Source organism: Peromyscus californicus, unplaced genomic scaffold, assembly GCF_007827085.1.
Source record: "Peromyscus californicus insignis strain IS unplaced genomic scaffold, ASM782708v3 Scaffold_16__1_contigs__length_79575227, whole genome shotgun sequence".
Taxonomy (NCBI): domain Eukaryota; kingdom Metazoa; phylum Chordata; class Mammalia; order Rodentia; family Cricetidae; genus Peromyscus; species Peromyscus californicus.
The window spans coordinates 70,597,091-70,613,646 of record NW_026294458.1 but is presented as its reverse complement, the minus strand read 5'-3'; the positions used below and the strand labels follow the sequence as shown (position 1 = coordinate 70,613,646).

General features: G+C 42.6%; 1 protein-coding gene across 1 annotated transcript; it reads left to right on the top strand.

Moving 5' to 3' along the window:
- Positions 1 to 8,362: 8,362 nt before the first annotated feature.
- On the top strand, positions 8,363 to 8,884 carry LOC128111613 (keratin-associated protein 11-1). The gene has a single exon (XM_052739867.1). It carries the CDS (start codon positions 8,363 to 8,365, stop codon positions 8,882 to 8,884), a length of 522 nt encoding a protein of 173 aa, XP_052595827.1.
- Positions 8,885 to 16,556: the final 7,672 nt, after the last annotated feature.

Here is a 16,556-nt window from a genome sequence, read left to right as displayed (position 1 = left end):
CTTCCACTGCCTTTTGGCTTTAGTGACATCTTGTCACAGAGAAGGCAGAATGATGCTGCATTGTTGCTAGAGTTTTCCTGGTCCTGCCTGGCCCACGGTCAGGACAAATCTCTCTCACCCACCAGTTCTGCAGCCACTCAGACCTTATATCTTAAATTAACCCATATCTATTAGTCTATAAGTTGCCACGTGCCTCGTGGCTTACTGGTACCTTACATCTCGCTTGTCATGGTGGTGGCTGGCAGCATCCCTCTGCCTCAGCCTTCCACCTCCCAGAATTCTCTTCTCTGCTTGTCCCACCTATACTTCCTGCCTGGTTACTGGCCAATCAGCATTTTATTTATACAGATCAATATCCACAGCACTGCATGGCTTCTGAATTTTGGGTAGAAGTGTCTCCTTGCTCCTCCCCTTCCAGGTTTCCCTCTTGAAATAAGTCACCGAGTTGGAGATGTCCTGGCCAAATGGTGAAGTATCCCAGCTGACAGCAAGCCCTAAGTGCCGAACAGGAGAGGGAGTGAGTCTCCACAGCCTCTTGGTTGTCCCCATCTGTCTTGGAGCAGAGATAACCTTCCCTGTTGTGTTTTGTCCAAATCCTTGAGCCTCAAGATATATGGGCACAACAAATGAGTGTCTTGTAGTAGTCAGTGTGGAAGCAATTTATTACAGAGAAACTGATGATCAGAAGAGGTGGCAGGTGCTGGGAGTATGAAGTGGGTGTGACTGAGTCTTATTTATTGGACAGTCTTCTGCACTAGAGCAACTTTCAAAAAATTAAAAAGTTAATTAACCACTTAAAATATTTATTGTTAAAAATATATTAAGCCCATTAAATATTAAATCACGTACTGGATTTTTGTCTAAACAATTGTCATATTCTATATCAATGTTATCCAAATAATACATTTATCTATATTATATTAATTTTATAATGTTTCTATCAGTTTATTTAATTTTTTTACTATATTTGTTGATTGTATGTATGTGTATATGTGTGCATGCATACAGACACATGCACACATGTGCCACAGTGCATGTGCGGGAACTCAGAGGACAGCTTGTGAGAGTCAGTTTTCTCCTTCCACTATGTGGGTACGGGGTATGAAATTCAGGTCCTCAAGCTTGGCCTTAGGTACCTTTCTTTGCTAAGTCTTCTTGCTGGTCCTGAATTGACTTTAAAATTTTTATTTTTTCCTCATTTTTATTAGTTACTTGACAATTTTGTACAATGCATTTTGATCATACTCACCCTCTCCATTCCTCACAATTCCATCCCCCCTTTCCTATCCACCCAACTTTATATCCTCCTTGTAGCACCTATGAATTGCCAATAACTTCTTAGTGTGGGACTTTGTGGCCACCTCCCCTCTCCATACTGGGATCTTGTCTGGCTTGAGTTTACATAGACCTTGTGTACACTTTCACAGCTGTTGTAGACTCACCCGTTCACTGCTTAAAATCTTTTCCCTACTCTACAGTTGATGTACATCTCTCTTTGGAAAAACAAAGCAATTTTTACTTTGGAAAACAATCAAGACATCAAACTGAAGATATTAGTTACACAATCCTTTAGTAGCTGGGAAGGCAGTGCTTAGATACCAGCCTGTGATAAGGAAAAGAAAAACATGATTCTCTTTGTTTTGAAGTAGTTTAATAATCACTACAATATAAATGTGTGTAAAGACTCCCACAGTTTCTTATTTGGTCATTTAAGAAATGTCTCCATTTTGAGCCTCAGATTGTGTCTAAGATATTTTCTGGATTACATGGATAGGCCTGAGTGTACCTTTACGGGCACCGAGCTAGGAATGAAAAGGTTTGTTATTATGTCTAATTAGTTTATATTAGTATTAGGACTTGTTTATTATTAGAATTTGTTTATACTAGTACTAGAATCTAAATTGTTCTAAATTCAGAACTCAGTAGAGTTGAAGGGGATATTTCATTGTGGGGAACTGGTCACAGAGATAGTCAAAGAGAGAAGGGAAATCACTGCCCACCCCAAGGGTCTACTGTAGGATGAATCTTAGAAGGTCTTATTAATAAAAACAAACCCAGAGCCAAGTATTGGGATGAATGCCGAAAGATCAGAGAGACAGAACAGGCCACAGATAACCTTACCTCGCCAACTTTTCAGCTGATCCTTTTTCCTCTAACTGGAAGCTTCTGAGTCCTCATCTGGAATGAATCTCAGCTGAACTGCTGCTAAAAGCCTAAAAGCTTAACCAGGCTCTAGTTCCTGGTCCTCACACCTTATATACCTTTCTGCTTCCTGCCATCACTTCCTCGGATTAAAGGCGTGTGCCACCATGCCTGGCTGTTTCCAGTGTGGCTTTGAACTCACAGAAATCCAGATGGATCTCTGTCTCCAGAACACTAGGATTAAAGGTGTGTGTGCCACCATTTTCTGGCCTCTATGCCTGTCTAGCAGCTGTTCTATTCTCTTACCCCAGATAACTTTATTAGGGTGCACAATATATTGGGGGACACAACATCACTACAGTCTACCAAGCTAGTCACTGTTGCAGGTCACAGTGTCAGCCTCTGTAAGACTCTGATATGAGTTTCCACATAGCCTACCCAGAGGAGGAAAGATAGAACCTTGTCTTCAGGTGTGCAGCCCTTACTGTCCAAGCAGGACACCACTTCTCATTGATATATATAAGTTTAGAGCAAGTTAGCATGGACTCACTTGCCATTGCTTTAGAGGGGACCCAGCAAGAAGCAGGAAGGATGTGAAAGGCCCCAAAGGCAAGGCTCACTGTTTGGTTTTACTTCCTGGAGGCTGGCTGACGCTTGCGCAAAGACTACAAGAAGTGGGATGAGCCCAGTGAAGTAGCACACGAGAAATTGTGACACACTGCAAAGCCCTCCTTGGGGCTTCGCTTTTTCTAACCCTTCACGTGCCAGATAAGCAAATAGTGCTGCAGGAATTTCAAATCCTACTCTAGTATTGTAGGAATCTGAGACCCTGCTGGCCCAGCACTGGCTTTCGAGTCCCCTAGACAGGCAGATCAAACAGTGGAAGGCTGTGTTGAAAGGGTACAAGCACATGTCCATAGTTGGGTGACCTGAAGAGACCTTTCTTCTGTGTCTTTGTGGTTTCTAGCATCCCATCTCTGCGCAGTACCTCATAGGTCGGGGATGATTCTCAACCAGGGCAAGATACACAGTGAGGGATCTGGTAAGTCTTCTCTCTTAGGCCTTGTACATAGTATTACTTACTGATGTCTCCTCCCTAGGTGCTTTTTTTCTGTTAACATGGGAGGAGCTGTTTTTTCTGTTAACAGGGCTGGAGCACAGGCCAGCTGCACATGGATCTTCCCACATGAGAACTTAAAACAACAACAAAACAAATAAACAACAACCCTAGAGATTCTACTGGACTTCACTGGTGGGACCTTCATTTTGATCCATGGTTTAAAAAAAAAAAAAAAAGCACACACTGAAAACCACATGAACTTGAAAGTGGATGACTAGAGAATGGTCCACTTCAGGAATTCACAACCTTGGCAGCATCCTCTGAAGGCTTTGCTTTCTTTATGCACGCAGCTGCTCTTGGCTGTCTTCCGGTTCCTAAAGCAGCATCCATGAAATCATCTTGGTAGACGTCGCTGGCTTATTTTCACCTCTGCTTTCTTTCTTTCTTTCTTTCTTTCTTTCTTTTTTTTTTTTTTTTTGGTTTTTCAAGACAGGGTTTCTCTGTGTAGCTTTGCGCCTTTTCTGGAACTCACTTTGGAGACCAGGCTGGCCTTGAACTCACAGAGATCCGCCTGCCTCTGCCTCCCGAGTGCTGGGATTAAAGGCGTGTGCCACCACCGCCCGGCTCACCTCTGCTTTCTGTCTCTGCTGTTGGCACTGGCATGTGAGATTCTACTCGTCTTATAACCGGTGCTTTTTGAAGAGAGTTTGCAGCATGGATTTCAGCTTTTGTGGTGTGCCTCACTCAAGCCTCAAGGGCTTCTAATTTCTCAGTTAGTAGGGATTTTAGAGGCTCAATCTAGAGCCCATGTCAAGTCAAAAGAAAAGCAGAGTTACTCAGTCAAGATAGAATTAATTTTAAGTTTTACAGTAACCATAATATTCTCCCCCATAAAAATTTGAATTTTCTTTTATACTTCTCAAGAGGCAATGAGTAGCTTCATTTTGAGAAGATGATCATTTCCTCAAAGCAGAGAATGGCCAAATTTTGTTTTACATTTATTAATTTTTCTGCAAATTCACCATGCCTGATGAGAGTCACTTAGTCCTTTTCTCTGGACTGGTGTTGGTCAACCTTATTCCCAACTTTCTGATGAAAAGTGTCCTCTCTGCATACTAAGCCTTCAGCCTCCCACACCTGCCTAACTCATTTTATTCCCGAGTGGCTGGCCTTGCAAGTGATTGCTGTGATTCATTTTGAGTGAAAGAACCGCTCATTTCCAGGCAGTGATAATTATTGTATAAGATTTAGATCATTCTCTACAAATGAGAGCAAATTACCATCTGTGATGAAGACAATGGGCAGCAGAGGCTCTTTGATCTCTCTCCGTTTGCTCTCATCACACTCTCCCCTCACTTCGTGCTCTGCAAATGAGAGACAGTAAGTAATCCTCGCAAGCTGGGTTTTTCCCCTGCATTGAAGTTTCATATGGCACAGACTACGGAGTGATAGTGGCTATTTGGCTGAATAAGTTTTTTTCCCTTCTTATAGTGAAAGTATTATTAATTTATTCCATTTAAAATTGGAATTCTCTGGACTTTATTCAAGCATCACGTGATTGTCAGTGGATGTATTTGTCTCTGCTTCATTGTTCTGAGCAAGTAAGTTAAGGGAGGAAGATCGATTTTGGCTCATGGTCTCATAGACTTTGTCAGCATTCAGCTCGTTCCATTATTCTTGGGACTATAGTGAGGGAAAACCTTGTGGTGTGCATGCTTGTGTGTGTGTGTGTGTGTGTGTGTGTGTGTGTGTGTGTGTGTGTGTGTGTGAGAGAGAGAGAGAGAGAGAGAGAGAGAGAGAGAGAGAGAGAGAGAGAGAGAGAAGCCTGGAATCAGAGGTGTGAGAAGTGGGGGAGGGAGGAAGAATCCATGGACAATCCCTTCGAAGACATGTTCCCAATGGCCCTGAGCTCTCATCAGGCCGCACTATGCACAGTCTCTACAGCTTCCTATAGTCCATTCACTTATGACTATCTTAATGGACTAACCCACACGATCCAGTCATTCCCCCAAAGCTTCTGATCTGAGCCTTGCACTGAAGACAAAGCCTTCAATGTAAGAGCCCCCTCTGAGGACACCATAGCAGACACTGTACTCTGTAACTCCGAGTAAGGAAAAATCAAATAAAAGGTGTGTGCTTCTGTAAAAAAATCGCATGCAAATGTGAAGTAGCTTTCCTAACACCATGGACAGAGAGAGCTTCAGAGGATGGCAGAGATGTGAACAGAGTTTTCATTTCTAGGTGGCAAGGTCCCGGCCTGTCTGAAAAACATGACTCACAAATGCTGAAAACATTTTAATATAAGATTTCAGTGCTTTTAGCCACAATGTAAGCACAAACCAGTAGTTTCATTCAGTAATTAAAATCCAAGGAACCCATTCAACCGATTACTTTCATTTAACATCTGCAAAATGGTAGGTTTCGTGGAAAATGGACAAGTCAATTCCCTGCTCTGCTATTCTCTGAAAATTAGTTACGAACATAGCCATTATAAATAATTGTGAGTTCGAACTGTAGTCTCAAGTTATGATGGCTCTCTTGTTTTCCTTTGCTTATAATGACCTTGAATCTCACTCAAGTTAAATAAAAAGTATTAAATGGTATGCAGAATGACTTCCTTCATTTATTTTGTTGCTAAATAGTTAATGACCTGGAAGAGAGATGACTTACTATATCTTTTATACTGTCATCAGTGTGGGATTGATGGTCTGTTTTAAATAAATAAATTTTTCATCACGCTTTAGTGAAGGCATCCTAACATGTTTTAATAGCCCAATTACGACCTGGATGCTCTTAGGCTTTGCTCTATTTGAATTTTCCCTTAGTAAGATACAAGCTAAATGGCTTGGATGGCTACTGAGACTCACTGAACTTTGCATCTGTCATGAGGCCTGATGCCTCATTCCTCCATGGAAGTAATGGAAGGATCTGGTGAGATAAGGTACAGGAAGCTTCCAACTCACCAGCTGAATGAGAATGACGTGCTCTTACAACACCCACTTGCTCTCCTCCTGAAGCCCACTGAAGGTATTTTCTAGGACTCCTTTCTTGTGATTTTCAACTTTCAGTAGAAAAGTTGAACAGAGACCAATAATGACTTTTAAAATTCTCAGTCAGGGGCTGATGAGAAGATGGAAAAGGTGTTTGCCTCTGAGCCTGATGTCCTCAGCTCACATGGTGGAAAGAGACTCCTGAAAGTTGTCCTCTGACCTCCACACGATGACACAAGTGTTTGTGTGTACGTGCAAACCCCTCCCCCGCACCACACACACACACACACACACACACACACACACACACACACACACACACACACACTCTTAAAAATTTTTCTGCCATCCAGGAATGTGGTAATGGGTACTGGCAGAGTCTCCTGCCTTCATTCTTTTGGAATTTGCACCACTGAGTTATCTTCCCTTGTGTCCTACAAGTCCTCATCTGGTAGAAGCCTGTAAAGGACTCACCTATTATAAAACAAGCAGGCCCATCCCTCTGGCCAGGCACTCAGACCTTCAAACACCATCTGGGACCTTCTTAGTGGTGGAAAGAGCATGGTCACAACATTGTGGAAAGTAGTCATCTCGTTAATTTCTTTCCCCCGGCTCCTGAGAACATTCTTGGAGTCATTGAAGCTGATCCTCGAGGTTTCTAACGCAGACCACAGCCCAGCATCCTCTTCTTTGAGTGCATCATTAGCCTCCAATTAGATGAATGATGCTCTTGCAAGGAGACTTCTGATGACGTCTGGCGTAAAACTGTCCTCTTTGTGGCCCTGCCTGTAGCCCTCAAATATATGTCAGTCAATTGTTGTCCCTTATGTAAGCCAGGTCTCAAAACTGGTCAGAGTTTACAGCTGTTTGAGGTAGAAATATCTCTGATCACTTCAGCTGTGTTGGAGGGATTTATTTTGTTAACCAAAGCAGGTGGTTTACCTGTGTACAGATGGACTAAAGAAACAGTCAGGTTTCTTGCACAGAGCCAACCACATTATACTGAGATGAAGCAAAGGAGAATACCATGTGTATGGTTTCCCAAGCAGAAAAGGAATAATTAAATATTTCAGGAACCTCTTCATATCTCCGTTTATTACCAAGCATTGTTTAAGTGCCTGATTCTCCCACCCTTGCCTATCCTTATTTGCGATAAAGACAATGACCTTGGAGAGTCTGTAGTTTAGTCGTGATTAAAATGCGTCCTATCTATAAGGACTTGTGAAAAAATAAATATGTTTCAAATATATTGAGCAAAATGGGAGAAAGACGCTGTAGCCTTTTAAATTAACATTATAATAATTTTAAAATTAATGAAGCCTGTCTCCTGGCATCCTAATGAGGCTCATGAGTAATTGTGATCCATTTTTACTAGAGTAAAACTTTTAGGGATAATTCTTACCCAATTTATTTAAAAAGGGTCTTGGCTGGGAATGTAGTTCCACTTAATTAGCATCTAACTTGCTGTCTTGATGAAACAGAAAGGATGCCAGTGCCTTCTCCCATTCCCCTGGTCTTCCTGCTTTGGTCCGTTAAGGCGTGCTGAGGACCACCTCCTGATTTGGAGCAATCTTTGTGTCGTTTTTCCTTGGCCCTTCTTATCACTGCTATCACGAAGCATTTTGAAGGAGGCCACTCCCTTCATCAGAAGCCCCGTTAGCTGTGAAGAGTGACTGATTAAGTCATGTTTAAAGGATATTAAACGCCAATGGCCAAACCAAGCAGGGTGTGAGCTGGTAATCAGTCCTGGCCAGAAGGGAGAGAGAGTGTGATGGCAGGACAGTGGCATGTTTGGAGTTGTGGCTGGATGAACACTCATCGGATGCAAGAAGATAAATGGGGGGGGGGGGATAAAATGTGGGTAAGGATGACCCACAGCTTTGAAGCCGCCAAACCAGCATTCTTAACCCAGACTAAGTACAGTGCAGGAGACTTATGATTTAGTTACCAAACTACTAAACGTCCTTTACGAGGGAGGAGGCTTCCCGAGAGACAATTAACTTGTAGATTCACAAGATGTTCTAAGGCAAGGGGGTGTGAGCCAAAGAAGCCGAGGCAACAAGCATGGGGGCCCCACCCATGAGCAAGGGTATATAAAAGCCCGGGAGCCTGGAGTGGCATTCACAGTTCGGCTAACTTCAAGGAGACACGTAGCCTTCGCTCTGCCACAATGTCTTTCAACTGCTCCACAAGAAATTGCTCTTCCAGGCCAGTCGGAGGACGGTACACCGTCCCAGCAGGTCCAGTCGCCACAGCTTCAGCCCGTGATGCAGACTGCCTGAGTGGCATCTACTTGCCCAGTTCCTTCCAAACTGGTTCCTGGCTCCTGGACCATTGTCAGGAGTCATGCTGTGAGCCCACTGTCTGCCAGCCAACATGCTACCAGAGAACTTCTTGTATCTCCACCCCTGTCCAGGTAACTTGCAATCGACAGACTACCTGTGTCTCCAATCCCTGCTCAACTCCCTGTAGCCGGCCACTCACTTTTGTGTCCAGTGGCTGTCAGTCCTTGGGAGGCATTTCCAGCTCTTGCCAACCCGTGGGAGGCATCTCTACCACTTGCCAACCCGTGGGAGGCATCTCTACTGCCTGCCAACCAGTGGGAGGCATCTCTACTGTCTGCCAACCAACCTGTGGAGTCACCAGGACATACCAGCAGTCCTGTGTATCCAGCTGCCGAAGAACTTGCTAAATGCGTAGGAGCCGGTGTTCCAGTTGAGTCTCCATGCTCTGCCAGCTGCGTTTCCAGGATCTTCCAGTATGCTGCCTGAATACTTCATCACTGACCGTTATTGACTGCCCAGTTGCTGGCTGCTAGCTATGTGCAGGCTGCCTTTGACACTCTAAAATGTTTCTTACCAGCACAGATTAACTTTAAGGTTTGATTTCTGGTGCTGTGTAAGCTGCTTGATGCTTCGTCAAAGGCTTCGCCACCCTCAGTCCAGTCCGAGGTCTCGTGATGCTTCCAGAGGCTCTAATGCCAACAGCCCACGTCTTCACCTTGCTCCTGTATCTCCTGGCTTCTGCTTTTGTGTCTCTAATAAAGGGAGCTTGTCGCTCTGTGTAATTCTCAATAAACTTGCATTAGTTGGCATTGCAACCACATGTCTGAGTCAAGTTTTTTATTTGTGAGGTTTTGTTATTTGTGAAGAATCCTTCATGGATCAGGGTCTGACTTTTTTCCTTTCTGAGCACAGGGGACGGGCATAGTGACTGTGTTCCCAGACAAGTCAGAAATCACATTGTGTTTCCTTGTTAGGAGAATGTGGGTGAGTGAGGGCTGTGGTGAAACACTATGAGATTTGACAACTGATTTGACCTCTATAATTCCTTGAAAATTTGAGGGGCCCACAGAACAGCGTCCATGGAGGTAACAGATAAGCTGTTTAGGAAGCAAAGGAGTTCAGGGAGTTGCCCAGTGAAGCAAACAGTAGAGCAGAGGACCGGGGTTCTTGCTTTCCTAATCAAAAGATCAAAAGACCTAAGTGGTAACCTTTGAAATGACCGCTCCATGATGAGCTGGGCTGGAGGGAGAATGAAGAAGGAAGTCTAGTTGATTCTAGGCCTCGGGAATCACCGTATCCAAAGAACCAAGTCTAGCTATAACCTTCTCTCGTTCCCTGGAACCAATCTGTGGTCCCAGACATGCTTAGTCAATGGCATTTAGTATATATATCTTGCAGGAGAGACTTAAGAAAAACTTGAGGAACATTGTTTTATCTTTTAATAATTTTTTTCTTTTGTGCTTGTGTGGTGCTAAAGACTGAAACAAAAGATCCTTGTGTCTGTTAGCCAAATACTCTACCTCTGAGGCTCAGCTCCAGCTCTGGTATTGGTTTGTTTTAACCCTCATAACCTGGCTTCTTGCTTGTTCTTTCCTGCAGTCCATATGCTGATGAACCAAGCCATCTGGATGGGTGGGAAGTCCATGTGCCAGCTTCTTTCGCCTTTCAGGGAAATGTGAGAGCTAGCTACCAGTGGGGCTGCTCTCGCCCTTCTCATCTGTCATGTCCAGAAGCACATCTCAATATGTTCTCTTCAGAATTGCTCCGACAGACACAGAAAGGAACAATCATTAGCTAAAATAGAGACATATGCAGTGAATGCCGGGAGTGGCAGATGCCTTTTCTCCTAGCAAGAGCTGCTTTGTGGAGGCTCCACGCATCATTCTCTGTTGTCAGTGCTAAGTGTTTTTCTTATTTTACCAATGGCTTTTCAGAGGCAAAAACGTATAGATGATTTCTATATAGATGCAGTATTTTCAATTTCTCCCTCTGCTGACTTTTCTTCAAATGTCCCCTTTATCAAAAAATGTTGGATATGACTCACATTCATCTTTCACTAAAGCAAGACATGGCTTTTGCTGCATGCTCATTCCTGTCCTTTCTTTTTAAAAGAATTACTCTGACTTTCCAAAATGTCCCGGTTTGTTCTAAAGTACAGATCACTGTGTGTGTGTGTGTGTGTGTTGGGGGGGGGGGCTCTAAATGGCCCTTTCTGTTTCAGTTAATGTGACTCTCAAATTCTGTTTCTCTTATTCACTTTGCATATGATTTGGAAAATTCAGAGGCTGATAGATAATTTTTTAAAATTTTTTATTTTATTTTATTTTACTTTTCTTTCTTTCTGCTTTCTAGGTTCCAATGAATATATGTCCTCTCTTTTTATTTATGTGACTAATAAATACTTATAAATAAGAGTGGTATATTCATAATACATATTGAGATAGGTGTTATAGTCTGATATGACAGTATTTTGCTTGGCCTGTTCGTTGCCCTATGAACAATCAAGTATATTGGAGCAATCTTGCCAAGCTGTTGCTGACCTTCATTTCTGTTCGGAGAATTACTATTATTGCTTTTGCTATTATAACAGTTCTATTTATACTAGAACTTTGGAAGTTCTCTCCATCCTTTGCTTTATTACGTAGTAAATTTTAAGTTTGTCTTGGAGAACAATCTTAAAGATAGAGATGTGATGATTCTTAGCCTAAGGTCTGGAAATGCAATTTGTACCCAACATTCCATCACTGTGGGAAGTGTCGCTTTTGCTGGTCTGTGTGGGTCTGCTTACCTCCTCAGCCCTTAGCTCACTTGGGAACCAGAAGCAATGATAGCATCTCCTGTCTCTGTTTTCAGGAAGAGTCTAAAATAATATGTGCAGGTTTCAAGGGGGCCATCTATCCTTTGATACAGAAATTCACTGAGCTGTCTCTTGTTGTTGGGAGTCGGGTGTTTTTGCTTTTTTTTTCTTTCTTTTTTTTTTTAAGTCATTGTAGCTAGAGTTTTCCTGCCTTGCCCACAGTCAGGACAAATCTTTGTCACCCGCCATTCCCACAGCCACTCAGACCCAACCAAGTAAACACAGAGACTTATATTGGTTACAAACTGTATGGCCGTGGCAGGCTTCTTGCTAACTGTTCTTATAGCTTAAATTAATCCATTTCCATAAATCTATACCTTGCCACATGGCTCGTGGCTTACCGGCATCTTCACATGCAGCTTGTCATGGTGGCGGCTGGCAGAGTCTCCCTCACCCAGCTTCCTGTTCTCTCAATTCTCCTCTCTGCTTATCCCGCCTATACTTCCTGCCTGGCCACTGGCCAATCAGTGATTTATTTATTGACCAATCAGCAACACATTTGACATACAGACCATCCCACAGCAAGTCATGGCTGCCCCCAAAGCTCTGGGAAAGAGGTTGGGGGATAGTGGCTTGTTTCCCTTCTCTGTGGTCTTGACTGTCTATGTTAGAAGGGTTATGTCACTTTGTGGAGTGCCTTCCTGCTCTCTCTCTGTGTCTGTTCAGGCCGCCCTCATCCAGACATTTGACAGCACTTCCTTTGATTTTCAGTAAATTCACCCCCTAAGGCACTTGGGTGCCGGCATGTCCAAAAGACTTCATTGCAAGTTTGGGGACATAGAGGTCATTTATATTCTGGTTATAAAATATGTGATAAAAATTGCACGTGGTAAAATACACATAGCATAGAAGTCACCATGTTAAATACTTTAAAATGACTTTCTGTGGAACTCAGTACAGTCACCCTACTGTGGTACTCAGTACACTCCCAATACTATGCCACTGATCACTTTTGGATACTTTTTATCCTCTCATGCTGATCCACCCTGGCCTTTATCTTCTTTTCTTGCCAAATTCAGAACTCAATTATTCCCTCCTTCCTCCCTGTTTTCATCTCTCCCCTCTGCCTTTCATTCAGCAAATGCTAATGTCCTTCTGAGATCAACTCTTCGATAGTAAAGAGAAATATGATTCCTGGGCCTTAGGGAGCTCAGGGTCAGAGAGTCATTGCTAGGACTTCTCTCTGTTCTGTGTGTTTCCCTCCATAGGCTTGCTGGTTCCCTTTCAAATGCTTCATTTAACATTGCGTACAAATGCTTTCGAAGATGCATCACACAAGTTCTTGGTGTACGGTGTCATCATTCTGTCTTTCTTATACGATGCTTGCTGATTTTAAAACGCAGCAATTACTGAAGGCATATGCTACTCTAGAGTATTTGACTTTACATACAAAAGACATAGGAAGAGTCAAAGGAACATATAGAGTTGGCCAAAGGACAGGAGTCTCAGAGTGGGCTCCGGAACTACCCTCAGGGCAGACCAGGTTAGATCTGCTATTAAGACCTTGGCCTTGTACAAACTCATCCTATCTTTTTGGATTTTCAGGAAAAATTTACCCATGGTTAAAAACATAAATATTTTCATGAAAGATTTTATACTTAGTTTTATGAATCTGGAATCTTTTCTTATTATCACCTCTGGCTTCAATCTCTGTCATAGAATGTGTGGTTTTGAATTGAACTGCCTGATGGGTATTTTCAGAGGGATTTTTGGTTACAGTGTAGTCTGATCTATCAACTAGGTGTAATTGATATAGTACATTTCACATTATAAAACAGTTATGATTGGGAAGCAGGATATATTAGCATGGGTACAACTATTTAAAGCAAGTAGTTGTATGGTTTCTTGTAAGAATAAATGATAAAAATGATGAGATTGCTAAAATTCTGTTAGTGATAATCGGTGTGAGGAAGAAATACAGACTATTACTCTGATCTAGAGGATTTATCTGCTGATCTACAGGTTTCATAGTTACCTCCATACCCTCCAAATGAATGTCCTAACGAGACTCCTTCATAAAATGGAATTTAATCATTTGGATTGGAAACTCTATGCTATTTCTCCACTAAGTATTTGTATCTATCTATCTATCTATCTATCTATCTATCTATCTATCTATCTATCTATCTATCTATCATCTATCTGTGTCTGTGCATAGGCACATGTGTGTGCATGTGCATGCCACAGTGTATGTGTGGAGGTCTGAGGATAGTTTGTAATACCATCTCTCTCCTTCTACCATGTGAGTGCCAATGGTGGAACTCAGGCTGTTAGACTTGGAGGCAAGTCCATTTACCTGCAGAGCCATCTCACTTGGCCCTCATGGGGCATTTTTTATGACTGTGCATTTTGGCATCTTATTGTAACCCTAGCACCCAGGAGGCCACTGCAGGAGGATGGATGGGCTGCATAGCAATATCCTTTCTTTCTTTCTTTTTTTGCAATATCCTTTCTTAATAAACCCAAATCTCATAAGAACATGCAAACAAGATGTTAAAATCTGTAAGACCTGGCAGTAACATACAAATTGGACAGTGATGGAGAAGACCATTTTGTCATAAGGAAATGTCCTTTAAAACCCTCCACCAGACCAGTTTGTCTTCTTTTGGCTAATGGTGCCAATCACCACCTGTCAAGTTGTCTATCACCAATACCAGATACAGCTTCATATGTGTAATGAAGCAACAAGAGTTTTTCCGTCTTCCTGAGTCGCAACAGGGATTCTTCCAAGTCTTCTGCTTTACATTTCCTCTGCCCCTCCGTGGTAGGATTCCCTCTAGGCCTCCATGATCTTACACTGGGTGTTATGATGAAGTCCTTATCTGACCTCAGTGTTTCTCTTCCGGTCTCATCCTCTCTTCACAGCACCACCAGGTGCGTCTAGATTGGTTTACCGCAGCTGTTGTGGCAAAGTCTCCCAAACTGGTTTAGGTAATGGCTTCCATAGGTACCCTTCCTTTTCCATTGCTGACAGTGGGTAGGAAAGCAACATTCACTGGAAACTAAAGGGAATTTCCCCTAGAGTTTACCTCAGAGACAAAAGTTAGAATTGCAGATCCTAGGATTAAGAGCTGTATTCATTTTCAAACGGATTTATTAAAATGAGGACAGAACTGAAGCTATCTGGTAGCTCTTGCCTAGCCGGGAGTCCATACATAGACTTGTCTCTTACCCCTGCGTGAGATTCTGGGATGAGGCTGGAAAATGTTTCATTTATGAAATAAAGTCTTCACGTGGTATGCAAAGCACATATAATCTTCTGAAAATCAAGAATTTGGGGTGAGGGACTTTTTTTTGATAAAAGTCACAAAACTCAGAGGCAGAAGGTCTTGTATTGAATTTAATTCAACCACACTGACAATAAAGCAAGTCCTTTGATCTCTCTGTTTTTTTTTTTTTTTTTGGTTTTTCGAGACAGGGTTTCTCTGTGTAGCTTTGCGCCTTTCCTGGAACTCACTTGGTAGCCCAGGCTGGCCTCGAACTCACAGAGATCCGCCTGGCTCTGCCTCCCGAGTGCTGGGATTAAAGGCGTGCGCCACCACCGCCCGGCAATCTCTCTGAATCCCTGGCCACTCCTGTGTAAATGGGGCATGGGGATATTAACGCCTAATTCAAGTACTAGCCAAGGTGAGACTCATTGCTGCCAAAGATAAACCTCACAGTCTTGAGGGTTTAGCACAACAGGAGTTTATTTTCTGGGCATTCGAATTGTGAAGGTGTGTTCCTGCTTCGTATTAGACGACTTAAAAGTGTCAGCCCTTTGTTTTGTTCTTTTCCAATCTTCCCCCACAAGGTTCCCAGGTAGCTTCGGGAGCTCAGAGTACAGGAGATAGCATGGGGAAGGTGTGCTGTGTCTTCTCACGTCGTGTGGGCAGGTTTCCAGTCACTAGGTCAGGCTTATGAGGGAGGAATTGGGTTCACACAGGCTAGGTGTGGGCAAAGAAGAAGAGGACATGGGTTTTGTGAATGGCTAATTTGTGCTTGCCACCCTGTGTCATGTGATTGAAGAATGAAGGAGTATTTGCGAGAGCTCCAGCTGTAGCAGGCATCCCAGTGTTATATCGGTCTGAAAGACTCCTCTCGCCATCATCCACCAAAGGAAGCCTGTTTTAGGAAACAGAACTCCAGGAAGGATCCACGTGTGCACTAATCCTCTAAATTCAGGGATTGCTAGTGATGTTTAAGGACCTATCTTTCTAGGAGACATTACTTTCAAATCCCTAGGAAAATATTTCTAGACAAAAAATTGCAACATAATTTATTAGTCTTTGGTTCTCACTTAAAAACAGCCAATTCTGGCTGTAATAACTGGAAAGAATTCAGACAGTTTTGACTTGAAATAGAAATAAAAGTTGATGGGGGCACCTGCTTCATGAATGAGACACAGGTACTCTATTATTACTATTATTATTATTATTATTATTATTATTATTATTATTATTATTCCCTTTTCTTCTGGGACACATAAGCCATGTAATTTTGTTTCAAATTATCTAGTCTGGATCTTATTTTTATGGTGTATAACCTCATATTTTAAGGTATGTATCAAGGCAGAGACCTTACAATTAATTTATATAACTCCCACACTTAATGGATCAGGAAACAGAGGGGCAATGAGTGACTTACTTTTCAAATAAAATCCAGTTATAGGAATAAGGGACCTCTAATATGCAGGTGTCACTGTTGTGAGTTTCTGGCTCCATGGTCACTCTTATTTTCAGATGAGTGGCTATGTAAGTGGATTGTTCAGAGATGTCATGTTTACTTATCATCACTATGAGACTCTATACTCTTGACAGGGGCTTCCATGTCTCTTCATTTTTTTCTTTTTTTGGGGGGGTTTATATAATATTTCTTATATATTTAAATTTTTTATTCATTTTACCAATCACAGTTTCTCCTCCTTTCTCTCCTCCCATTCCCTTCCCTACCTCTTTTCTATGCCCCCATCCACTCCTCAGAAAGGGAGTCAACAAAGCATGGCATACCAAGTTGAGGCAGGACCAAGCTCCTCCCTGCCTGTATCAAGGATGAGCAAGGCATCCCACCATAGGGAATAGTTTCCAAAAAAGCCACCTCATACACCAGGGACAGACCCTGGCCCCACTTCTAGGGGTCTCACAAACAGACCCTGCTACACAACTGTCACCCACATGTAGAGGGCTTAGGTTGATCCCATGCAGGCTCCTTAGCTGTTGGTCTAGAGTCTGTGAGCTCCCATG